At 35.9% G+C, this 27,444-nt stretch overlaps 1 protein-coding gene across 2 annotated transcripts in view; it reads right to left on the bottom strand.

The window, feature by feature from the left end:
• Pi3K59F (phosphatidylinositol 3-kinase 59F) overlaps positions 1-27,444 on the bottom strand; it is a 41,576-nt gene that overhangs the window by 7,450 nt on the left and 6,682 nt on the right. The window contains exons 2-4 of one of the 2 annotated variants that reach the window (XM_089105672.1): positions 20,530-20,845; positions 15,357-15,529; positions 162-1,122 (exon numbers count right to left, since the gene is read on the bottom strand). In XM_089105672.1, coding sequence (XP_088961798.1) covers positions 162-1,122; positions 15,357-15,507 — 1,112 coding nt within the window. In that variant the 5' untranslated portion in view covers positions 15,508-15,529; positions 20,530-20,845. The remainder of the gene's footprint in view (positions 1-161; positions 1,123-15,356; positions 15,530-20,529; positions 20,846-27,444) is intronic. The other variant, XM_089105671.1, reaches the window with a different exon arrangement.

The raw sequence follows: 27,444 nt of genomic DNA, 5'->3' as shown, positions 1-27,444 counted from the left end.
TGATGAAATATGGCTATTTCTAAACCTAGTAAATAGAGATTTTATTAAGAAAAAAAAAAGAAAAAAAAAGAGCAATCCTGTTATATTACTTAGGTAGTAATTCTCAAAAAAGACGACAACCTTCAAAGAATTTCAAAAAAGAAAGTAGAAAATGTCCTTACCTTGGGCTAAATAGTTCTAGAGCATCTTCAGGCTCCAAGGGACTCCAGTCTTTCATCAAGTCCACAGCTTGCCTGACCTCTGATGGTGAGTCCCAATTCACACATTGAAGAAACTTTGCCAAAGCTTTCTTATGAGACATTAAATGAAAGCGAAATCGCCAAACGACGTCCTGTTCGTCACTAGATAAAGTCCTTGTTGGCGGTGATTCAACAATTCTCGTTAAAAAGTCACGCGTAGCCGCATCAGGCTTTAGAAATTTATCTGATTGCCCACTCCGAGCACTGCGGGCAAGGCAATGATGCTTCTTTTCCACAAGGTTTTCTTGATTTAAGTCAGGGTCTGGAAGAACTACGTATTCTTTAAGTTTGAGAGGCTTAATTATACAGTCATCACCGGGTTTTTCATAATACATGATGGAGTATTCAAGGTTGTTCAACTCGATACGAGGTAGCTCAATGGCTAGGTAGAGGAAGTCCATCATCCTTTTCTCCTTTTCATTCAACTCCTCCATTTCCCGGAAAGCAACACGATCTAACCAATCAGAATGAGGTAACATTCCTTCGCGATGTTTCCTCGTTAGTCCAGCTAATCTCTCCATAGTGAAGCTTTCAGTATCCTTTGGTCTGCCAGGCGTTTTTGACTCAGCAAAACCATCAGCTGGTTCATTGCGCCACACTCTCAAATCGTACAACCCCTGTCTGAAGACACTCAGCTTCCCAAAGAGTGGTAATGTAGTGCCACCAACTGGAGAGTAATTTCCAGGCTCAGAACATTCATATATGGTCAGACAAAGCTGGGAGGTGAAAGGTAAATCACAATATTTTACTGGTAACTTGATCCACTCATTCCAATTCCGTCTGTTTTGTCTGCCGTTAAAGGGTTTATATGACGTTGTAACTGGTAGTGCCAGTGGTTCATTGTCTGCCCAAACTTGACAGACTACACAGAGTTCCTCAGAATCTAAAAGTAAACATCATACAAAGCTCAAATTTAACTATAATGAAACGTTTTAATACATAGGGAAATAGTTAAAGATGAAATTGGCATAATTTGTAAAATCCCCCCCCCCCACCTTTTCTAAGCCTGCTTAGCTAATACTAATTATGATATTCTGTTTTTTTTCTCGGACACATTAACCGTTCAAGACATGTTCAACTTCAAATCAGGCAGAATAAATTATAATGCGAATCTTTAAATTACTAAAAGAAAAAACAAATTATTCTTGATACAGATGTAGAAACTCCAAGGGTTGATTAAGTAATGTTTTTCTTCACTTTCTAGAGCAAAAACAGAAAACCTACATTAGGAAAAAACGTATTAAAAAAAAAGAAGTTGCATTTTCAAATACCTGCAGCTTAAAAACTATTTTTTGGTTATTGATTAATAAGATATTATTTATATTTGTATCTTAATATTGATATATTAAGTTATTTACTACTACTACCACTACTAACAGCTCACTGCAGCACCAAGCCACCTGAGGCTAACACAGCTACGCAAGCTCCTCCTCCATCCTAATCTATTCAAAGTCTCCCTCTTTACACCCGCCCCCGAAGTTCCTATTTCCATTAAATGTTTCTTTATGATGTCCTCCCACCCGAGACGGGGACGACCTGCTTTCCGTTTAGCCCTAGATGGTTGGCCGAAAAGAACAATCTTCGCCAATTTATCATCCTTCGTCCGCACAACGTGCCCTAGCCACCTCAACCTTTCTTTCATTATAGCCCTAGAGAGCGGTATTGAACCCCATTTTTCGTATAGCCTATTGTTTGAAATACGGTCAGTCAGTCGGGTACCCAGAACAATCCTTAAGCAATTTCTCTGGAAAACATCTAGCAAATCTTCATCCGCTTTTAGGAGCGTCCATGCTTCAGCGAGCGAGCCATATTTGACCACTGTCCTCACTGTAGCTTCTAATATTCTAATCTTGGTTTGCAGACTTATCTTCGTATTCTTCCAGACTTTTTTTAACTGTGAAAAACACCCTGAGCCTTGGCTATTCTATATTTAACATCTTGACAGCTCCCGCCATCATTACTAATAATACTAACAATGTAAGTGAAGATGCCCCCCTTATCAATCTTTTCATTACCAAACGTCAGCTTTTCATCTTCACTTACTCCTAACCTTGGTGACTTGGTCTTCTTAATATTAATTTTCAAAACTATTCTAGCATCCTGAGCTTGCAAAACATCTAAAAGTTCATTCGTTTTACTCACACTATCATCTCGGATGCTTAAATCATCAGCATAATCTAAGTCCAGGAGAGTTTTTCCTCCCTATTTGATTCCTTGGTCTCCCATTGTCTTTCCTGTGCTCCTTAATACAAAGTCGTCAAAATGATCCATGTAAAGGAGGATAAAACACAACCTTGCTTAACTCCTGATTTAATACAGAATCAGCTGCTAACCTCACTTCCTACCTTAACCGCAGCAGTGTTATGCTCGTACATAGCACTAATCACTTTGATGTATTTGTCTGGTATGCCATAAAGGGATAAAACCTTTACCAAAGCTCTTCTATCAACAGAATCGAACGCTTGCTCATAATCTATAAAACTGATGACCAAAGGTGTTTGAAAACTCAGGCCTTCTCAATTATTAGCCTAAGAGTGAAAATTTGGTCGCCACATCCTCTACCGGTTCTAAAACCGCACAGCTCATTTCTTTCAACATTGTTTACAATCTTTTTCAGACTAAGAGATTTCGTATTACTAAGTAATTTGCTACCTGCAGAGATCAGACAAATGGCTTAATAATTACCACAATCATTCTTAATCAAGTTTTTTATAAAGTGCTTTAATTAAGTTGTTCCTAAAATCGTTAAGTACTTCCCCTTTTTCAAAAATCATATTCATAATTTTCAATAACCTATTTCTAACTTCAGAGCCACCATATTTAAGAAATTCATTTACCACCCTATCAGCACCTGGAGCCTTATTATTCTTTAATCCTTTTAGTACTGTTGCTAATTCCTCCTCAGAAAACAAATCTTCCATCACAAACTTTTCATTTTCCTCTATATTTGTTCCTGCAACTCTATCTCGGTTAAGCAAGTTCTCAAAAGAGTTAGCCCATATCGCTCTTGTTTTTCTCTTATTAGTAGTTGTGACCCCGGTCTTATCATTAACAAGGACTATTCTACATCGGTGGCTTCCTCTCAAGCTGTTAATATTCTTATGCAAAATGTTTACTTTACGTCCTTGCTCTGCAGTTTCCAGATTCATGGTAATCCTACCCAGAGTTTCCACATCGTACCTCCTGGGATCATTATTTAATAATGTCGCTATTGGCCCTATACCCCTGTCGTTTTTATATGATCTACCTCCAGGTTAATTCTTACCCATGTCCTTTAGACTATCTGATAAGCATAGAGCTGTTTCACAATTATTCTTAGCTGCAGTCCTAGCTTTCTTCCTTAAGACACCTTCATCAACTTCACAAAATATTTTGCTAACATTATTCCAACCATCTTCCACATTATCAAATTTAAAACTCTGAAGTTTAGTATTCAACTGTTCCTGGAAAGTTTCTCTCAAATTCTCATCCTGGGGTGTACCAGCGTCATTATTTCCCTGAAGGTAGTTACCTTTCCAAAATTTCAGCTTTTAACCCTTGTCATTAATAGTTGGCGATCTTTACTTTTAACATCAAGAACGGCATTCCTGTATACCCTAATATCTTGAATTGATCCTGCTAGACTTCGGTTTGCAATAACATAAGGTTAGCTGTCTTACCATCACTTGAATACAATGCTAACTTCTGAGCCATTTTATGACCAAACTCAGCATTTGTTATAACTAGATTGTTATACCTACAAAATTGCAAAAGTCTGTATCCATTACTGTTTTCTTTTCCTACACCAAATTTACCTAGGCTGGGATATCATCTATCCCTATTTCTACTAACCTGAGCATTAAAATCTCCCAGTAATAACAACATATTTCTACCTGGGACCCTGTCTATTTGCTCCTGTAACTGTAAGTAAAATTCATCTGAGTCCCTAGTATTTCCGTCAGTTGGTTCTACAGGGGCGTATACTACTATAACTGATACCCTGAACTTTCTAGTTATGAAAATGAACAATTAGTATTCTATTATTAATACCTTCCCAGCCTGAACAAGACTTAGCAGCTTCCTTATTCCTCATGAGCCCTATTCCCTGTCTATGTACCCCATCCTTCCTGCCTGAGTAAACAAATTCTATATCACCTAATTTCATGCTTCCTACCCCTGGGATATGAGTTTCTGAAACTCCTGATAAATCCAGTTCGAATCGTCTGAATTCGTCAGTCAAAATGTCGATAAGATAGTCTTTTTTAAAAGTCGTAACGTTGCAAGTTCCAATTTTCATGTTCTCTAAATCATTGAAATTATTGTGGCTTCAGTAAAAGCAGTGATCCCGGATACCATTGCAGGACGGGGATCAACTTGTCTTTTTAGGTTTACACCGAAGTGCTTAAGCCGGCTTAGAACCAAACAGCAAGAAGTCCCTGGGACCTCCATGAATGGAGGCTTTGTGCAATCCTGGGCCCATCTTTGTCACAACATGGTTTTCAGCACTTGGCGATGCTCTTCTATCAAAAAGAGTCGAAATCCTGCACAGACAGTCTCAAGCCTTTTACCTCCGACTCATTATATATTCATGCCTACAAATATTATGCTACTACGGGGAGGCAACCCATAATAGATAAATTAGCTAGGAAGAGGTTTTTCAGCTCAACAAAACATACCAAGCCCAGAAGAATTGTCCATTAGTCAGAATCCCGTGCAAATGTTATTTAGTTACTTCATATTGACATATAAAGCTTTTCAGTTAATTCATGTATATCTAGCCAATTGGATTATTCATTAGCGTTAATAAAAATTGTAACTTCTGATCACTATAAACAGAAAAATAAGAAAATAGTTTTTGCTGAACACAACACTGGTTTCATTGAGCTTTTTTTGTGGTAATAATTAAAGTAATATGGCAGTAATTAAAGGCTGAAATTGACCTTACTCTAGCTCAGAGCAGCCATTCATATGAATTCCTATTGGTCCCTCGTTTTCACATCAATATCTCTTGTTAAAAACATTTTACTATTAATCATCTAATAAAACCTGAAATATTTTGTCATTATTTGTTACAACTCGAAAAATCTATTCCAAACATCGCAATTCCGAATGATATAGAAGAAATGGTGGAGCGGAACTAATTCAGAAGCGGCAATGATCTGGTCTAGTTACTGCAGCTATGGTATGGGGCTCTTAATTGTAACACGCCATCTACTATATAAATGATATAACAGATGGCACTAGAACTGGTTAGATTTCTTTTTGCAGTTCTCTTTTTTGCAAATTTATGTGGGCAAAAAACAGCAATCTTCTTCTGCCAATATATTAACCTGGATAGGAAAAAAATTCATATATTTTATAATATTAAAAGATTACGCTGATTCCGAAATAAGCAACTCAATTGTATTGTTGGATTTTCTATCTCCGTATTATTTTTAATTTCCTTTTAGTTCTTTGTTGCTTTATTATTTTATTTCTCTTGGTTTGATTATTTTTAAGTCCACATCCTTCAGTTGTTCGGTGTATTTTTTTTCAGTTCTCCTACACCAGTCTTTCTTATTAGCACTGAGGGTAAGTTGCTACTTATGCAGGTGAAATATTGATTCTTCAATTTCACTGGTCTAAAGTCTCGTTTCTTAGTCATTTCAATTTTTTTTGGTATGGCTTGCCAGCTTGGCATTAAAACTTTCACGTTTATTCTTATTTTTTTTACTGTTCTTCCAAAATCGTGAATTTTAACTATTTTGTGTATTTATAGGTTGACATATTCGTTGATGTTGATTTACACTTGGCTTATTACTCTATATCCTATGCTAAAAGAGACTTGATCATAAACCCCACAAAATAGCACTTAACTTGCCATCTGTTTGGGTCAACTTTAATTGGTCTAAACACGGAACCTAGATGGGTATCCTCATTTAATACATAAGTATTTTGTTGTAAATACATGAAAACCATAATTCTACACAGAGGAACTTATTACTTGTTCTGTTTTTAGAAATAAGAATGGCAATTATTTATCCTATGTATCCTAGTAATTTATTAGTTGAAGATTAGAAATGCTTAAGTAAGGGAATGAGAAAACATCGTTTTTAATCAAGCTCCTGAGGATTTCTGTGGGAATTCCAGCAGGAATAACCACTGTATAACTAAACCTGATGTGCCTAATTTTTGACAAAATGGGCCACCATTAGTGTATGAGCCCGCTTTTAAATTTCATCCGCAATTGATTGTGGTTCACGCTTTGCTAGGTTGCTGCAACCATGATTTTAAATACTGTATCTAACATTAGCGTATGCTATAGTGTAAATAGTAATACATGTTTTTCAAATAAACTACAGGTTTCTAAAGATATTGGTTTGGAGAGATCAGACTGAAAGACATTGTGGACTAGACTGAGGGGGATATAAATCCCCTCAACCCACTTAGCAATGACTATGGACCAATGTTTGTAAAAGTAATTTAGCAATATTAGAGAAAATATTCCAAAAATCTCTTGACGGAGGTTCTCTGGGTCAATATTGGCAAAAATTTTTGTATTCCTACTTTATGTAAAGCTAGGAGAGCAGTAGTCACAAATCTAGATTCCACGAATAGAAACAGGTGCACAGAAATGACCAAGAAGTCTGAGCTGTTCTTTGAGATACAGAAGTATACATAAGGAGGAGAAAACCCTCTCCAACTAAAATACGATTTTCCTCGTTTATTGATTTTGTAAGATTATATGATTTATTGATTATATAAGTTTAATAAAGCGACTTTTACAACAATTAAAAACAAATTTAGCGAAAACCAAACCTAAAAAGAATTTCAAATCAAAACATTAAAATCTTGAATAGCTTGTATCCATTTACGCAGAGTATAGATTTTTTCTTATTGGTGTGACGGTTCAGGAACAAGAATTGCTTTAAATCTATTAGAAAAAAAAATCTTTATTGGAAGAAAAAGAAAAAAATATTCCATTCTCATACTGTTTTATGACCTTTCCACAATGTCTTACCAAAAAAGGAGGATAGGGTCATTGGAGCCAATCTTAGACATGTCATTGCCATCTATTCAGCCAATGCGCATGTATTATATGGATTAATCCAAAATACCCTATTCAGATGTGATTCAAATGAGCTAACTTATATTTTAGAGAGAAAAAGGAGAGTAACTAGGGACAAAAAAGACAATTGAAGAGGTCAAACCGAGTGATTAACTAGCAAAAGCAAGTCAATAAACTTTCTCTTTTTTATTATTTATCAGCTACTGTCGCTGGTTATAAGGATACGGGTACAAATTCCTAACTATTGAGGGAAAAAAGAACCAAGGTCGTATTTAAAATGTGTACTTTTTATTTCATTAAGAGGGTTTGCAGACCTTTTTTGAAAATTACCAAAAGTTTCTCCTCGTAATCACACATTTATGTTAATATTTATTAACAAATAGTTCCCTTAAAAAACCGTTTCTTTCAATTTTTGCGACTATGGGCTGTAGTTTGGTCTTTACCAGGTTGCAGTTACTGCTGCAGCCATTATTTTAAGAATAAATCCAATGTTTTATCCTTTACACTTACTTAGAACAACTTTACCAATGTTTATTTACAAAACTGTTATCATACAAAGTCTACTGTTGGTTTGGTCTGAAAATGTAGAACATGGGCTCTTTATTTTCTACGGTATCTCTATTCAGGGTGGCTCCTAAGAAAGTGGGGACCAATGCTTAACGAGAAAAAAATATGTTCATGCAAACCTGTATAGTTATTTTGAATTGAAAATATAGAAAATGAGCTCTCTATTTTTTCACCGGGGGGGGGGGGTAAAAAGTGGGAACCCTATGCTATAGCTTGTTTAGCTTATATGTGAATTATGCACTATGCAAAATTTTTAAGCACCAAAGCATACTAAAAACAGCGCAATGATAACAAAATCTTAACTCACTCTATAAAATGTCAAAAGAAGCGTGAAGGGTAACTGTTCTTGAAACTTTGACCCCCCCCCCCCAAAAAAAAAAACAACAAAAAAAAAACAAAAAAAAAAAAAAAATGTGTCCGTGCCTGGCTAACGTGCTTTGTAAGCACGCTAACATTGGTAGCTTCAACATCTATTTCAAAAGAGTTCAAAAAAAGTTGAGAATCATCCTGATTTCACTTGTGGTTCAGATATTTAGTACGCAATAAATACAACCCTATATTCAAAAAAAAAAAAATGGAGGGTCAATTTAAATAGTGTCCGAGTCTTAAAAACTAATAAAACAAATGCACCAAATGTCAACAACAACCCTTAATTTTTTCTGCATTGTAGAAACCGACAAATACAAGGTATAATTATCATTTTTGCAATGCTGACCTCATCCAAGAGAAGGACATTAACTATTATTATCATAAGAAAATTAGTGCATGCCCTCAGGCAGAGACTTGCTGAAAGTCCAAGTAAAGGTATTTAAGTGTTTAAATGACAAACAGAAATTGAAGACATAATTTTTATCTACTCGAGTAACAAGAAATCACGGAGGATGGAATCAGAAACTGTTTCAGTTTTGATAGCGACTTCGATTCAAGAAAAATGCCACATTCTTTCGATTTCCAAAAATCGTCCAGAGAGACGAGACACACATAGAGACGAAACACAAACAAAGACGACACATTCACAGAGACGACACACATATAGACGTCACAAACAAAGAGACGATCCTGAAACAGAGACGCTGTTTCAGGATCATACTTAACAAGTCACCACAGTAAGTTCCAGCATCCTAGTCTTTGTTCTAAGATTTATCTTCCAAACTTTTTCAACTGCAAAACACCACTTGCCTAGGCTATTTAACCTTTTAGATCTTCACTACATCAAACTTCTTTCCTATTAATGATAGCAAAACTTACTGCTGGGGAACCCTAAAAATAAATAAGATGCCTCGAAGAACCTAAATAAGGGATATACCATATCTCCTTGATATTTTATGCGTGGGCTACTTTTTGTCACCAAGCCCCAAAACACCCTATGCGCTGTTTTATTTGATGTTGAATTCAACCAATATTCTGATTAAAAGCCTGTGCGTTTATCATCGAAATTGCTTGATAAGCAGAACATTTCAACATGTCAATATCAGAGACGCTATACTACGAGACACCAATTAACGCCATTTAAGCACTCTTCGTGTTTTTTTTTCTTTATAGACAACAGGTAGAAAACCATCTTTTATAAATTTAAGCAAAATAACACATTTTTGGGTCTAAAAATGCTTTTTTGGAACTTGAATTTCCCATAAATGCTGCACACACAAACATCCCCATGAATTGTCCAATATTATTATTATTATTCATTTATTGCCCGTCAAAAAAAGGTACAAAAGGTACAGTAGACGGAGTAATCACTAAAGAAAACAAAAAGAAAAAAAGAAGAAGAAAAAGAAGGACACAAACACACATTGAAATTTCAAATACATGACAAAAAAAACTCTTCATTACATTAATACGAACAATGATGCTAACGAAAGGATGATAAAAGTTTCTTTTAAAACGGGAGAGAGATTTGTTAATACTAATATTAAATTACATGCATTACATTAATACAAAAAAAAAACTATTGTGAACAAATTGTTGACCATGGATGATTAAACTTACTTTGAAAACGGGACAGAGATTTATTAATGCTAATATTAGGGTCAGATAGCTTATACAAATGAATAATTTTACGGTTTCTTGTCCAAGGGGGCAAATGTAGAAGATATTTAGCAAATGTGAAGAAGATTGATCGTAGGTGCTTTTTATCTGTAACTGTAAAGAATCTCCAGAAAGAAGCACTGTAAAGCAGATGAGAAGGGCTGTGGCGTTGTAAATGGATGCTAGAATGTAACGGTTGAAACGTAGTTTGCTTTTTACGATTACAGCGTAAGAAATGCTAATTTTACGCTCAACGTGAGAAATCAGCAAACGACGTGTGTGGCCTATAGATGTGCCAATTGGGAGGCCCAGCTATGTAATATGGTCTGAGGGTTTAACAAGAGAACCGTCCATATTTATAAGAGAAGTAGAGGGATTTCGCCAATTGAAAAGGATTACTTTGGATTTCTCAGGATTAAAACACAGACCAATTTTTGAATGTTCATCTTTGAGGATTTTGAAATTATGCTCAGTGCACTGGATCGTGTGGCTGAGATTTAGGATTTCATCAGCATAACAAATAAAATGAATATTAATTCTCCCAAAAATGCATGAAGGAAGACACTTTGCCTGCATATGAACGCCAATATAATTGAACAGGGCTGGGGAAGTGATAGCTCACTGCCTAGTCCCTTTCTTAACAAGAACGCGGTACTGGAGAATCACAAACATATTAAAGGGAATCGAAGAGTTTGGCCTCACACGAGAGTTAATGCAATTATATTGGGAAGGATGAAGAGCCGACTGCAGGGAAAAACGGGATGGAAGTTTTAAACGCACTCTTAGATATTCCGTGGGAATAAAGCTGGATTTCTCTTTCATAATTACAACAACATTATGAGTCTATTTATAGGTTATTAGGTCTTCAATAAAAAACAGACAGTCGTTGAAAGCCTTTGAAGAAACAGGAGGATTTCAATAATTATAAATAATAATTATTATTATTAAAAAAAAAACCTTAAAAAAAAGATAGTCAGTCTCATATCTACAGGATTTTTATCGTCATTTTGCACGCAAATATTTTGAATCAAAATTTTTTTTTTACAAAATACTGGAGATCAACACGCAACATTTCTATCCCAACAGTCGTGTGATTTACAGTCACACATCAAACTTTCCATAAAATATTCCACTTCCCAGTTTAAATGGACAAGGAATTCCAACAAGATATTGTTAAAACTAATTCTCATTAATTTAATTTTCTTTAAAAATACGTTTTAATTCAAATTGTAACAAAAAAAGAAGAAGATAAACTTGTTCTAAAACTTGGATATTTGTGGTCAAATAACTAACAAACCAAATCGCTGCCTCGAAGTTGTGTTGGCCAATATCAGGTATTAAATTCGAACTCAACATCCATGTAGTTTTAAAAGAAACCGAAAGTTGGTATCCTATTGAATTTTCTATTTATTATTGCAAGAAAATTATTGCAAGGGAAGGGGACCCGTCGGTTAAATGTATATCCCACAAAATATCTAAGGATGCTGGGTGAGGTATTTGTGCCTGGTCCCACTATGTTTATGCAGATTGTGCTCCTAGAAAATTTTGACTGATCAAAATATGCTTTGTTAACAGTCCATCAACACATTAGAGCGTCATCTAATACTATCAGAAGTAAATTGTGGCTCTTATTATCATTATTTACGAAATCCTTATGTTAAAAATTGGGGAGAGGGGGGGCATATTTTGTGAAAAACTGTGGACAATAATGTTTTCATCAGTTTTATAAGGGAATTATAATAACAGTTTTCAAAATAAAAGAGAAAAGCAGAATCGGTTCATAAAATGCCAATTTATTAATTAGTAGATATACATATAAGTAGATATGGTAGATACATGGCTGATCACCTTTTGTACCTTTGCATCCTAATCCCCCCTGATATGTGGCATATATTGATATAAAACGACGACTTGCACAGTCCTAGCTCCAGCTCCCAAAGACTTGGCAATCTCAGGAAAAGTAACCATCTATCCAACAAACCCAAAACGCACATATTCTACATTTTAATTATTTCCATAATCATACGTAGTTGTAGAACATGGACACTCAAAACCGAAGAAGAAAGAAAACTTCTAGCATTTGAGATGCGATGCCTCCACTACATCCCTAGGATCAAAGACACTGACTACATCACAAATCTGGAAGTACCACAAACGGTCCAGACGAGTGAAACCATTTGCAACGAAATCAAGAAGCAACAGCTGCTCTGGCTCAGCAAAGTCAAGCAAATAGAGTTGAACCGTCTAGCAATAATTGCTCTTGAAGGATCTCTTCATACCCATCCTCCACTAGACAGGCAACTAAAACGATGGATATAGTAGTTTGTTAATGCTAAGAGAGTTCGATTATCACTGCACCAGATGGAGTAGAGTACCAAGTTTTTACTTATGAGCTAGCAGGAGTAGCCCCAAAACTCCCACGAGGTTGCCCAGGACCTAAGAAGAATGAAATATGCATATTCTATCTACATTTGTTATTCCCAACGTGGGTCGTAGGCCCCACTAGTGGGACCTACGTAGCAATATTTTGGTAGGTCATGGGCAGGAAGTGCATGCTTTGGCTGACTATACTTTAGAGCATGGGTCGGCAACCTTTTGTTATAACAGGGCCAAAATTTTACGTGGGGACATTACGCGGGCCGCACTTTTTTCCCATGTTATTACAACTTAATGTGGTATTGTAGGTATATTCTAATGATTAAAGTATACCTACAACATTAAGTTGATCAAAGTAGGTCAAAGTAGTTGATGCAGTCAAAGTCACATGCACTGGCAATTGTGGTTACAAGTAGTTGGGATTGCAGTCAGTCACAGTCACAAGTATTTGCTGTTGTAAGTAGTCACAAATTCAAACAGTTAAAATCAATTACAGTTTGAAAAAGTCACAATAGCAGTAGTTCTAACTGGATAAGTAGTAGTTGTAGTAGCCCTCAAAGGTTCAATTTATTGCTTTCAGCTGTTCCTCAGATATTGCTCAAATACCCTTCTGACAACCTGCATGCATAGTGTATTTTGATTTTGTTCAATACACACTTCAATATCCCATGATAGAGTCACTTTAATGCCCTGAGCCATCCCAGATGTATTGCAGACAGGCCATTTTAACATCCATATTTAGTTATAAATTCACCTCAACAAGTCCTGAAGTTTCAACTTAATACCTTTATCTGTTCCTAAGATGTTGTAATAAACCCTTATGACATAATAGCTGTGCCATTTTGCAAGTGCGACATGTGCCATTTTGGTTAAGATGAGTTATGTACGTGTCATGGGTAAATTAAGCACGAGGAATCGAATGGTACAGTCAGACTTGTCTTATCTGGTACCCTTAAGAAGATAAAAAGAGACATATGCCTCTAACTGACGCATGTCTCTTTTTTATCAGGTCTTGTTGCAACTCAGAATGACAGAAGAGGATTATCTTATGGAGCAATAACAGGGGACCTGGCATTTGTCTCCTTCTTTTGTCAAGGAAAAAGGAGACATACGCCATAAATTGGAATAATTTTGAATTAGCTCAGAATATTTGGATTTATTTTATACTACTGAAAAGAGCATAAAAGGTTGATTTAGAATATTTTCCCTTTATTCCCATTAGCCTCATCCTTGAGATCAAGCACGGCCAACAAACTTTTTTCCGTTTTGTTGGCTCTCCTGATAAAGTTACAAAATAGCATAAGTCGCACTTTTAATTATCATAGCCGAAACTTGGATGGACGTAGTGTCTCTTGATTTAGTTCAACATCCCCATTGATATGCTCTGAAAGTTCCAACTTTTTTTCCAGAGATATTGCGCATAATCCCTTTTGACAATCTGGATATGTATTTCACCTTTTGATTTATGTGTGAGCCCCATCATAGTCACATCTGTCGATAAAAATACCTGAATTTCATGAACGATGTGGCATTTTTCTTGATTTTAGCGTCACACTTTATTTAAAAGCGTAAGTTTAAATTGCAAGAAATTAGTTTAAAGAGTTTCCACCAACACTAATTTGTCTTCCACTGTTCTCTACTTACACTACATCTTTTTAACTTTTGTCAGATTCCTCTCACAGATAGAAGAACCACTGTTCTAAGTTTCCATCTTTTCTAGTTTTAATAAGTATGCCTTGAATCTTGACTCTGATTGGTCAGTCAAGAAATTTATGCTTGAAAGTTGAACAAAGTTCAACTCAAGAAATTACGAACGGCGAACATAATTGGCGCTGTAGTCGTGCGTAATTTTGATTTTATCGACAGATGTGACTATGATGTGACACAGGCATTAGTTTTGCTACCCTTCTAGTTTCCCTGAAAGTTAGAACTTAATACCTTATTTTGTTCCTGAGTCATTGTATCTATACTTCTTAGACAACCTGGATGTACTTAAACCCTTTTGAAGAAAATTACCTTTAGAAGAAACAAAATTACCCTCTATTTTGTAGATGGGAGTCATCTGGTGCGTACTGGGACATGTCGCAGTGTGCTTCTTTTTTTCCTTTTCCACTATATACCAGATAACACCCATCTACAAAATCCAGCGTTTTTTTTCTGAATATTTTGCTACAAGATGACCAAATAACATGACCAGACAATTTGGCTTTCATTTGGTACCACAAGCCTTAAATTTTACTGAACTAAAAAGAATAAACAAAGAAAATCGAAAGGCAAAATATTTTTTGAAGGGTATTTCCCAAACTTTGAGGTAGGTTTACTCAAAAACAAAATGATAAAATACCAAACTAATTGGTCTGGATGGTTTAACATTAAACTAGCTATATTAGATGGCGTTTGCGGACTGTTTTAAGAATGCCTAGATGGCCAAATGCTAGATGGCACCCCCTTTCCCACTGTTGTGTATTGGTATGGTATGTATATGGTCCATCAGGTGCGTTACGGCGAGGATCTTACGGGCCGCACCAAAACGGCTCGTGGGCCGCATGCGGCCCGTGGTTGCCGACCCATGCTTTAGAGCCTTAATTTTGAAAAAGAAAAATTTTTTCCCGTGAATGACGTCATATTAAAAGATGCATACTAGCATTGCGACGATGTAAATACAGTGTATAAAAGATGTATTTTAAACAATATTTCTCATTAGTATAAAAAATACCTAGAAGAGGACCCAAAAAAGATACCAAGTTAATGGTCTTTTAAGCTTACTTCAGGTGAGTACATGTAACACTTCGGATAACAAAATTTAAATATCACGAGAGAGGGGGGAGGGGGTATCAGGATTCTAGAGATGTTTAGGTGGGGCATGGCCCAAAATCGGTTGGAAACTACTGTTCTAGACCCATGTTCTGAAAAAATTTGTTTTTAGTGTGTGTGCGTGGGTGGGTGGGGGGGGGAGGAGATAAATTATATAAAAATTACAAAGAAATATGGATAGCATAGTATAGACCAGAAAACGAAAGACAATTTAAAGCAAAAAAATCGTTGGGCTTGGGACAATTTCCTTTGTTGCTCCTGGATGCTTATTTGAATCATAAACCACAAATGCATCATCAACATACCTGAGTAGCTTGAAAGTGGATTATCCAAGACATCGTGAAACTTTTTGCTTTCTATTTTCCCCTGAAGTGAGCCAATTTTTATTTGGACATTCAAGTCAAGATCACAGCTGTATATATAATGGAGCTTTACTGGTGGAGCAGTCCGTGCCATTTCTATTTGTTTAAATCTTCATCTGAAAAAAAATATATATGAAAATACAATAGCCTAATTATGGTTATTTTCTAAGAAAGTTACTTTGGCAGATGATAAGCCGGATCCCCTCAGTTTTTCTTTTACTTTTTTTTTTCAGTGTAACATATATGGTGTCCCTTATTAGGTTTTCTAACAAAAAGGAATAATGCGCAAAATGACATAAAATCGGGGCAACTGAATACAAAGTGTTTTTATAAAAGCCCACTTATTAGGCGCTTTTTAAAGCCCTTCCTGAAATGTTTTCCAAATTTATGAAGAAAAAGAAATTTGGCTCCTGCTAAAAAATAAAAGTTCTATTGCAAGAAATTGACTTTTGACTCATCTCAATATTCACTTGACTTACTTCGACTTAATTTTCCTACTAACTTGGCACCAGCGTCGAGAAAGCAGACACCATCCTTCTCCAGTTAACTCGGTGTTGAGCCGCCGTGGGTACATCTTCAGGTCTTATTCTTGCCTTGCTTAGAAAATGATGTAGACAATCGGACCATCTTGTTCTCGGGCGACAACATGGTCGTTTCCACTCAGCGATCACAAGGTTCTTGAAATCATAAAAGATGTGACAAGGGGTCTGCGCAACTTTGCAGGGAGAATCGAATCTGCATCATACAGGACAGGAGGTTGGCATTGCAGATAAAGTCGTATCAGCAAAGTCCCTCTGTCTTTTAGAGTCCTTTGCTTTAGATTACATCCAGCTTTCTCAAATTCATGGTGGTTCCTGGTCAAGTTTCTGTGCCATATAGTAGGCTGAGCCGACGATGCATTAAGTATCCGCATCTTAATTTTCATATTCAGCGCTAAATTTATCTATAAAAATGACTTATCTCTACACATATTGTCAAGCATATTAAACCCCAGTCCTAATTTTGCTTGATCAGATAAAAACCCCTCCTAAATGATCATTTGCTGCAATTGTAACTAAAAAATAAAATAAATTTATTCAGATGCTTGACAATAGTTAAATATATCCTCCAAGCTTAAGCAAAAACAGAAATAACAAAGTATGGGCACTTTTCTACCAGGTAATAGGGACAATATAGTCAGAGCAAGTAGTATAATTTTTGCCCACATCATATTTCATGGGATTAACTAAAAGACATGAGAATCCTATAAACACCAAATAAAACTATTTCAAGTGATCTCCATGCAAGTTCTCTAGTTTCTTTTCTCTGCAGGTTGAGAGGATGAAGAAAATCCTTATAGATTAACAATATAGGCTGTACTGCGCATTCTACCCAAAGGAGATTTCAATTATCTTGATTTCAATGTAATTTCACCGAAATGTTTAGCATATTAAGGTTTAACATTAACCTATTATTTAAAATTTGAGTAAGTTCTTCAAAATTTTCATGATAGTGTGTCACTAATTTTGTACTATCAGTTAGAATTGTGAGTCAATTCCGATTCAAGTTGCAATTTCAGGAGCATCAGACTCAAATAAAACAGTCTAAATTTTCTAAGAAGGTTTTTAGTGATGACACTAACTATTCAAATACATTTTTTTAGCCTTCCCTAAAGCAAATATCCAGTGGAATCAATTGGAGGAAGGCATTTTCTCCCCCCACCCTTAGATCTTGAAAATGTTTTTTATAGTATCTTCATTGAAAGTTACGGTTTTTGGTGTTTTCATTAAAAAAAAAGAAATTGCTAGAGGGGGAGCAACAAAATTGCTCCCCCTCTAGATTAAACAAAAAATCATTTTGCCTTCCCCCCAGTTTGTGAATTGATACCACAACAAATACCTCGGCGGCTTTGAAGGATGTTCTCCAGAGAATTGTAAGTTTTTTCCTACATAGATTTCTCAGAAATTTGTTAGGTAATTTCTTTTCTTTTCTGTGATGACTTTCCGCAATACAAAAAGAAAAAAAAAGAAGTTTTAGTTATTTTTACTTAAAGTTTCAAGGTTGCATGTTAAATAGAGTGTTGTGAATGAGGATATATTTAGCAATTTTGCAGAAGCAACTAAATCATAAAGCAGGAGTAATTACCACATATGCTGTATTTAATTTACAGCCTATCTTTTGCTGTAAGCATGTTTTGGTTTAAGATGGTTGATTGCTAGGTGCAACATCAGATACTGTATTACCTTCGCTTGTCCTTCAGAGCAAAGTATGGTCCAAAAAATCTGTATGGCTTGATTGTTGACAATCTGGGTTCAATGGGCAACATATTCAAGATTAAATGTAATGCATCAAGATCCAGTGACACACAATAACATGAATGACAATAAAATAAATCCATGTGACGGAATGTTTGATCACCGTTTTGTGGGCTAGGGAGGGGTTCCAAAAATACTTAAAAGGCATGCACTGATGCGTGAACTGTGTCATAACAGAAACAGTTCTAGCAATTAACTCTTTCCTGACTAAAGCAATCTTGCCTGGGTTTTACTTACCTTGTAAAATTTCTGGAAAACCCATGCGAATTGGGATATATCCTCTTTATATATCCCAAATCCTCTTTAGGAATCCAAGATATGTGGTTGGTTTAGAAACAACAAGTGTTAGCATACACTGTGGTGACAGAGAAGTTAAGAGACTAGTAACTGATATCTTAAGCTGCAGCTAGTGCTCCAAACACCAGTACAAGAGTTCTCAATCTGAATCAATGAAATTTACTAATATTTACTAATTCAAGCTTAATTCAATATTCACTTTTACGATGGTATGTCTAAGGAAGAGAGAGCCTCTATAAAAAACTTCTTGATGAGAAGAGAGTGAGAACTTCAAACAGAGAAACAGAGGTCTACTATGATAATTTTGCGTAGCAATGGAAAACTATCAACTGATTTTTTTAATCGGCATTCAAGAAAACCAAGCAACTTGTTAATTAATTATAAAAAAAAAGTCCTAACAGGCATGCTACTGAATCACCTGAACCGTGATTCAATAAACCAAGGAACTGCGTATAAATAAATAGTGCCGGGAGCCCTGGCCCCAGCACTCGGCACGCAGGAGGCTTGTATATATTTGATTATATAATTACGCATTGGCATAACCATCATGTTCTTCTTTAGTTTTATGTCATGAGGCCTCAAATCAGCAATTTCAATGGAATTAGGAAATTCTGGCGTAAATTCAATTCCTCCTTCCTGTTAATGCATCAAAGAATCATTCATTTTGTAGGATTTGTTTTCTTCTGGGACTCGATGCAATTCTCACTCTTGTTTCTCTTCTAACCACAGATTTCACTTACAATTCGACGTGGTTATCCCTGTCACTTTTCTTCTAACTGCAGATTTCTTTGTCCATTGTTTTTATTTGGGATTCGATGTGATGCTTGTTATCGCATGCCTTCTAGCCACAGATCTCGTTGCACTTCATTTTCATGCATTACTACCTTAGACAATTTGCCATGCCTTTTGTTTTAGCTGTTTGGATTCATTCAAAATCACGTGTAATTTCGCATGACGTCATATATACAAAAAACTTCTTTCCCAGCTTTTCCTCAAATGTTATATTTGGCTGTAATTGCGTTGTTATACAATTAACAAATAACCCATAATGTTTCAATGCCTACGTCCTCTGAAATATCTAAACTACGCATTGGCACAATTATCGTCTTATTTCTTTTTGTTTCAAGTCATAGGGTGAAAAATCAGCAATTTCAGCAAAATTAAGAAATTCTGGCGTGAACTCAATTCCTCCTTTCTGTCTATCCTTTACATACGCTAAAATAACTCGTTTACAATTCAAAGTAATTGTTACTGTTTCTTGTTCCATGCCTTAATTCTGCTTATTCATCTAACGGCAGACTTCGTTGTTGATCTTTTTGAGGCCAGAAGTATCAGTGTGGCACTTTTTAGAAAAAAAAGCTTCTAGTCGATTGCGAGGAAAAATAAACACGTATATACACAATTATTGCTTATTTATTTAAAAAGACATACGTATAATAGTAACAAAAAGAGGTTTTGTTGGGAGTGTTCAATGCTTACTTCCAATCAGCATTATAAGTTCGTCGTTTATTTTCAGGTGGTAGCAGAACTTTTTAGCTACGTTGTTGTTTAACACGAGAAAATGCCACGTACAACATACCGTGGTTAAAAAGAGGTGTGCAGAGGCTGATGCCAACAAATTTGAAAGTTTGCCCTAGCGATTTATGTACGGTACTGTCATCGCTAACGCTGGTCGAAGTGGAAACTGATGTCGTTGAACTGTACATTCAAGTTGATCTTTACTGGAGTTGAGCATGACTAGAGAAATGTGAACTTCTTTTCAAGATTTTTCCCCAGCAATCCTATTTGCCTTAATTTTTTGGGTACATAATTCAGAAACAACAAGGCGCATCCCATTACACATCCCCTCTGAAATATCTAAGTTACGCATAAGCATAACTATCGTATTTGTCTTTATTTTTAAATCATGAGGTAGCAAATCTGCAATCTCAATTGAATTGAGGAATGTTGGAGTGAAATCGATTCCTCCTTCCAGATTACCCTCAGCAGAATCATAACTTTTATAGGGTTTGTATTCTTCTGGGAGGCGATCAAACAACATTCGCTTTTATTTTACTTGGCCAGAAAATCCTAGGGTGCCAATTTTCAAAAAGAAAATATGGAGATAAGTAACGATTTTCAGAAGTCATTTAAAGCCCTAATTTTGGAAACAAAATCATATGAATGACGTCAAATTTATTTACATATAAAGAGCATAATTAAATCATTTTGAATAGTAAGTTTTCAAATAAAAACTCCCCTGTTTGGATCCCCATTGCTGATAGCCCCATCTAGAAGAATTACACTCCCCAATGCTGAGCAGCAAGAAAAATCCCTTTTTCAAATGGGATGCAGTGTTCTTTCTCCTGCTTTTCTTCTTGTTTATTTTTTTCTTCATCACAAGTAGATTACTGAAACATCATAGAGAGATGTTTAAGGGCTCATTTGACAATTAATTTTCAAATTTTTGACAATTAATTTTTGGCAATTTTACAAAAAAAATAATAAGAAAATATAATACAACTTTGACAAAAATCTGCATTTACCTATACAATATGATATAGAACATACATCTTTTTGACAAGAGATGGTACAACACACGCATATTTTCAAAATTTGGCTCTCCTGTGTATGGTGTCATATGGCAGGTAAGAACAGTTATCTTTCCGTACTTGTCGTCGATTCTCGCTCTCAGTTGACGAGATGGGATAAGTGTGAGTGACAATAGAACTTCCGGAGCGAAGCTGTTGGGAACAATGCCGACACCCCCTCTTCTTTGGGTTCCGCCAGACCAAAGGAGTGTTCGTCCTTGCAATATCTTCTTCGCCGCTTCTTAGTGAGTGAGGAGTGATTCAGCTATTTCTAAAATTGCAATTTTAAACCTTTTTAATTAATTTGCTAAGAATTAGCGTAATTAGGTTTAGCGTCAGGACATTCCAGATGACAATATTGATGTCACCTTGGCTATTGACACAACCTGTTCGTTTTTGGTTTCGTTATATACTGATAGTGATTTATGGTCGTTTTAGGCTTGAAATATTATGTGACATTATTTCTACTCATGTTTGGTTTAGTGTAGCTCTTTATTTTTCTTGGAAGAACTTCCTTTGTGGAACAAAATATCATACAACAACAGATCTACAAGCAGCACCACCTTAAACCCAAGCCCTGCATCAAGCCTAAATACAAGGGATACAATTAGGCAAAGATCTACAAAGTCACAGCAGACAAACAGTACCCTTTCACATAAGGCTTTATACAATCTGGTGCCCTTGTTTTCAATAGTGTGCTATTTAAATGGAGGTAAAATCATTCTTCACTACGTCGTATTTGGTTCTCAGCAGATGAAATAATCCAACATGCCTGGCTTGAACATATTGAACTGTATCGGATTAACAACACTTCTTGACTACTAAGGTCCTCATGCCAGCCCTGCAGTGTGCTGCTACAGCTGGATTCGAACCCTGGGTTCCGTATAACCATGAGCCTTTAGGTTAACATCCGAAAGTGATCGTATGGTTTTGGTATCTATGACGCATATTAAATTATGCAGGATGACGAATTAATACAAATAGCTTAAAAAAAAGGCATGAAAAAAAAAAAAAACGCCTGAGGTTATGTGAGCAAAAAAAGTTCAAAGCAGTCTGTGGCTAGAAGATATGTAACAAAAAGCACCACAACGAATCGCAAACAAAATCATGAAAAAAAATCCTGCACCAAGAAATCTGCAGCTAGAAACTTTACGCCAAAGTGTAATCTATAAAAAACTGAAGTGTAAATATGCTAAAGGTGTGTCTAATGGAGTCTATCAACATTTCTCATCGTTGGGTGAATCTTCAACCTTGTAGAAAAAAATCTATTTTGCTGCATTGGACAACCCCGCGTCTGTAGCTTTAACAGAAAAATATCTTAACAATATCTATTTATCATACAAATGCGAAAAGAATATTTTCTATTATAGAGTATTTTCAAAATCCTGAAACTATAATGGAGCTTTTTTTCTTCTTCTTATTCTCTTTTGGTTTCTTGGGAGGGTGTAAAGAGGGAGGCTTTGAATAGAGTGGGATGGGGGGGGGGAGTGTTCCTACCTGTGTTGGCTTCAGGCGGCTTGATATTACAGTGACTTTTTAATAGTAGTACGTAGTAGAGGTAATATCGCTAATGCTAATAGTATTACAGTGCCCAACCTACAATCCGGTCAAATGAAAAGTGGTCATAGCTGGCCAGTATGATGAAGGGGAAGGATTACGTACGTTCATGCAAATCGCGGACCATTGATATTTTCTTCTAATTATTCCAATAATTTACATATGGTTATTGAAATATTGAACCTTTGTCCCAATTCCCTAAGACCGACTGCTGAAACACAAGGGCCGTTTAATCATGGTTGGGGCAGTAGCTGACACCTAGTAAGGACAAACCATACATCATATTAACCAGAAATTTAAAAAAAGTGTTTTCGAGGGTACAGTTACATGGGGGTTTAGTCAAATGGGGTTGAGTTGCACGATGGTTCAGTTAAAAGGGGTTCAGTAGCACAAGGGTTCAGTTGCACGGGGGTTCAGTTGCCCGGGGGTTCGGTTATACGGGGGCTCAGTTGCACTGTGGTTCAGTTACAGGGGTTCAGTTACATGCACACCGGAAACTAAAGCCTGTGATTGACTCTGTTCCATCCTAAGTACACCAGCTAAGACTGCCAGAATTTCTGGCAGTCAACATTCAAATTTTTACATACACATGCCAGTTGGAAATCAAATAGTATATCTGAGGTAACTGTGCCTTTGGGGGATCAAATTTTTCCCTGCTGTGCTCCTCATCAAGTTTGTAGTTGGATTTTGAGATGTGCCTGGGAAAAAACTTCAAGCTGAGGGGGTCCCTCAGCAGTGAAGGTTTGGGCAGGGTTCAGGTATCATTCTCCAATTTGTTCCTGCAGTCCAGTTATCACCTCATTACAAAAGAATTTTGTGACAACTTTTTCACTAGGATCCCCCTGATTCCAGAGCTAATGAATCACAGAAACTGCTAAACTGGCACTATCGTTCCCAAACTGATTACTTTTTGCTCCACTTGAAACATAAAAAGTTTAGAAAACTAGGATAGGAATTGTTCTTTAGGTTATTGACAGGAAAGAAGAGCCAGTAGCTCTCAAAGGGTTGGAGAACAACTCACTACAGATGGCCTCAGTACATATAGACTGCAGAATCATTTATAACATCCAAACCTAGCAGAAGGCAAACAGAGAATTCATCTAGGTTGAACAGTCAGAAAGCATCACTTGTACAATCAACACATTGAGGGCATTCACAAGCTTGAACCTCTTATTGTCTTGTATTGGATCTTCATTTGGTCTAGGAAGTAGGTGCTTAGGGTTGAATTTCACAGGATTGATTTGGTAACAGGCAATACATGGCTTGATTATATTGCTCATTTTAAGGGGATAGGAATAATTAAACTTTTTAGGAAGAAAACCATCTTTGCATCATGTATCACAAGAGACTAGTTTGACCAAGTTTAGGATGTATATATATATAATGTATATATGTAAAGACAAAGAAGAAAATATATACATACATATAAATTGAACAAATCAAACGGTAGCACCCAACACATTGAAATCATAACTTTCATGCCTCTAAACATTGTGTATAAAACCATCAACCACAATAATTAGCTCCCAAGAAGAGGTCTGTAAGATATCTGGGAGTTGTGGAACATCCCCCCCCCAAATCTATTCCTTAAATTCTCCACAAAAGGGACAGACACACTCGGCGGCATCCCAAGACACATGGCACGGGGGGGGGGGTCTTCATAAATTTTTACCAAATTGCTACCTAATTTATGCCGAATTCTCTGCAGAAATCAAGGATTTTGTTAAATTTCGGCCAATTTTGCAAAATTTCTGCCTCTGACAAAACTTTTACCAAATGCCAAAAAAGTGAGGGGGGGCCTCCTCCCCTCAGGACGCCCCTGGGCACACTTACTTCCTGGGCCATCTGCATCATAGGAATCCCAGTGCCCCCCTACGTAATGGCACACAATTTGCCTGCACCTGGAGCCAGCATTTCATTGTTCTCCACGGTAGGTTCAGTTTCAAGTATAACTCCTCTCTATACACTACTTTAATCTGCTTATAAAATCTTAGAGTATCTGACTTCTCAACACTAGTAATCTAAGCCTGGATTACCTGGCCCCTAAGCCATGAATCCAACATTTTAAGGAAATCATCAGGTTTGCAATTGGGACCCTGGCCTTCATTCCATGCCAATAAGAAATTAGCTTTATCCAATAGGGCTTTAACCTGTTTTGGCCATGTTACCTTTCTAGGATATTTCAACATCTCGTTATAAGCCACCTTCGCAAGACGGTTATCTGGCAAATGTAATACCTGTAACCAAAACTTGATCCTCTGTATAATAATTCTATGATGCAAGGTTAGTCAAACCAGGTCACCTCTAAGAACAAAACTACTAAAATTATCATTCAAGCCAACTAATTTTTTAACATACATATACTACAGAGACTCCTCAAAATAGACCTATAAATGCTTTCTCAATGTTAAGGAAAGTGACATAGAGCTCACCCTTTCCCCTGCAATATTTCCCCACAAGAACTTATACAATTCTGAATACTAATAACACCATCTCAAGCCTTTTTTGAAGTGAAGATTAAAAGAAAAAAAACTTAAGGCAATTCTCATAAGCTTTTAAAAAAAACAAGAAAACAGCAGACTGAGAAACAAGTTCTTTACCAATAGAATTGTCAGCTCATGGAACTCTGTCAGTGAGAACACAATGACCTCTGTCAGTATGGACGTGTTCAGATTGTCAGTGGATAGGGAGTGACTCAACAAACCATTTGGGACACCACAGATGAGTCAACTCACTACCATCACCAAAACTGGCAGATATAGGATTCATCATATCATTAGTGAGCTTTTCACCATCTTAAAAAGTAGATGAATCAGGGTTAGATGAGTGAAACCTTGAGGAATGCATCTGGAGCCTATATTATGCTTTTACTTACATTTCTTAAAGGTAATTTGAAGCATGAATCCTAACCCTTTTCCTCTCCAAAGAGCCTGTGTCTTTCATGAATGTAGATAAACTTTGTATAACAAAAGAAAAGCTTTTGGAATTAGAACCATAGCACAAATTAAGTTCCAAAGAGGATTTTTTATGCACTATAGCTTTGCTAAGTGCTGATTTACAAAGCAGGCCTATCAAAGAATTTTTAAAAAAGGTTTCATAAATCATAAATACTTACTTATCTCATTCCTAAAAGTATACTGCTTTACTTCACCCCCCCCCTGGCTTGGATAATTCAGTTGCAATATGTTTTAACGTTTTCTTAATAAGTATGTGATTAGCTTGAATATTTTAACCTTATATAATGCTGACTATTTGCAATAAACTGATAGTCAATGGTTGAGCTTGAGCCTATTCGTAAAGCAAAGCAATACACGTTTAGGAATGAGATATGAAAGTAATAATGATTGCTTTAAAGTGGTTTTCATAGCAGATGGAAGGAGTTTCCAGTAGCACCATAGCAAAGGAGCTTTTCTAAAGAACATATTTTAATAAAATAAAATTCATACTGTTACATTCCTTATTTTTTGCCCCTTTTCAACATAATAGTCATTACCTTGACAATTCACCCCCCTCCCTGGTGGACCTATGTATTTGAGTCTGGGTGGACTCAAAGATACCCAGTTTAGCCAGAGTGATTGATTGAATATCAGAAAACACCTACTTTTCTGAATGATTTAAAAACATGGATAGCAATAGAAGAAAAATGATGATCTGGCATGTTGCATATTATAGAGTAAGAGTTTCAGTGCTTTACTGTCTTCTTTCAGTTTGATATACATCCCAGGGTTATATATGGGAGCACCAGGAGGGGTAGGCAATTTAGGTTCATTGCCAGAAAAGCAACCATGATATTTGGACATAGCATAAAATTAGAAATATAATGGTACTACTTTTATTTGCAAATATACCCAATGGATCACTTTTAAAAATTTCTTAAAAATAATATCCAACTATACTTAAGTGTTGGCAAATTTTTTTTAACTAGTTAGCTATTTGAAAAAATCCTTTGAAGCAAAAGAGTAATTAGCTAACATGGGAACTAATTGAAATCCAAAAGAAAAACAACTGTATCTTACTCACAAAATACAATAAAGCAAAAAGAGCCAACTTGACCTCTCTAACTAGGTGGATAATGTTTATGCTAAGAATTTATCAATAAAACATTTTAGAAGGATACAAAAAAACTAAATACATTAGAGTACTATAACTCATCAAGCCTTTGTGGATATTAAACACAACTGTAATATTTATGCACAGCATATACACCCAGTTAGACAAGAAGTAAATAAAGATTGGAGCATGAATGTGTAGCAAGATAAAGCATCTTACAAGCCTTTCTGATATATATCCAATTAGAAAGATAAATAGATTCTCTAAACAATTTAGTGATAATATCCAAATAATTGATTCTCTTAAGCCATAGTGTGACCATCTAGCTAGGTGAATACCAAGGCATTTTAGCCTTTCTGGCATATATTCACCTTGGCAGATAATATTTTTGCAAAGGAAAAACGGTGATAATATCCAAATTGCAAGATAACTGATTATCTTACCAATTAGTTTATAATATCCAAATAGGAATGTCGAGCCTTCAGCCTTTTCCTAGGCATCTTCAGTGGGAATGTTATGAGAGCTTTATATTTCTTCACAAGGGAGATGGAGGTGGTGGTAGAAGAACAATTTGTTTCTTATTTCTATGGGAGTCATCATTCAGCCTTTCATCAATTAGCACTTGAGGCCTGTTGGAATGTTATCACAGTATTGTTCAAGGTGTCTTCTTCAGCAGTTAAAATTTCATCAGCCAAGTTTCCTTGTATCTGTATACCATTAGAATGATTGGCTTTCTCATAGAAGATAGCTGGTCATGCTATGATACATAAATTGAGGAAAAGATACCAAAAACTGATATATAAGACTTTGAACTTAATAGATAAAGCAATAAAATGTTCCACAAAGAGGTTATCTTTACTACTAAAGTACTAAGTAGCAAGGTATGCAGACCAACATAAATGTCCTTTGACCTCTCTCTAATTTACCATGAAATTAAAAATTTTGCTCAAAATGATTTAGCTAGAAACTAAAGAAAATAGGAATAATAAAAGAAACTTAATAGTAAATATCATTTTTCAATTGAAAAGATTTATGATTTGAAGTTGTATGAAGAAGTTTCTATCCAGCTAGTTATATATTATAAACTATATGCTAGCAGAATTAATTATTTTACTAGTTTTGGTATTATTACCAAAATACACCTTAAATTGCAGCTTGGAGCAATCTAAGGATTTCTCCTTGTAGAGCTCCAGAGTTGATGATTTTAGTTGAATTCAGGATTCTTTAGTGACCAGGTGCACTATGCTGATCCATAACTCCCAG

Source organism: Artemia sp. Qi Xiang Cuo, chromosome 19, assembly GCF_049724085.1.
Source record: "Artemia sp. Qi Xiang Cuo chromosome 19, ASM4972408v1, whole genome shotgun sequence".
NCBI lineage: Eukaryota > Metazoa > Arthropoda > Branchiopoda > Anostraca > Artemiidae > Artemia > Artemia sp. Qi Xiang Cuo.
This window is presented reverse-complemented; position numbering and strand designations above follow the sequence as displayed.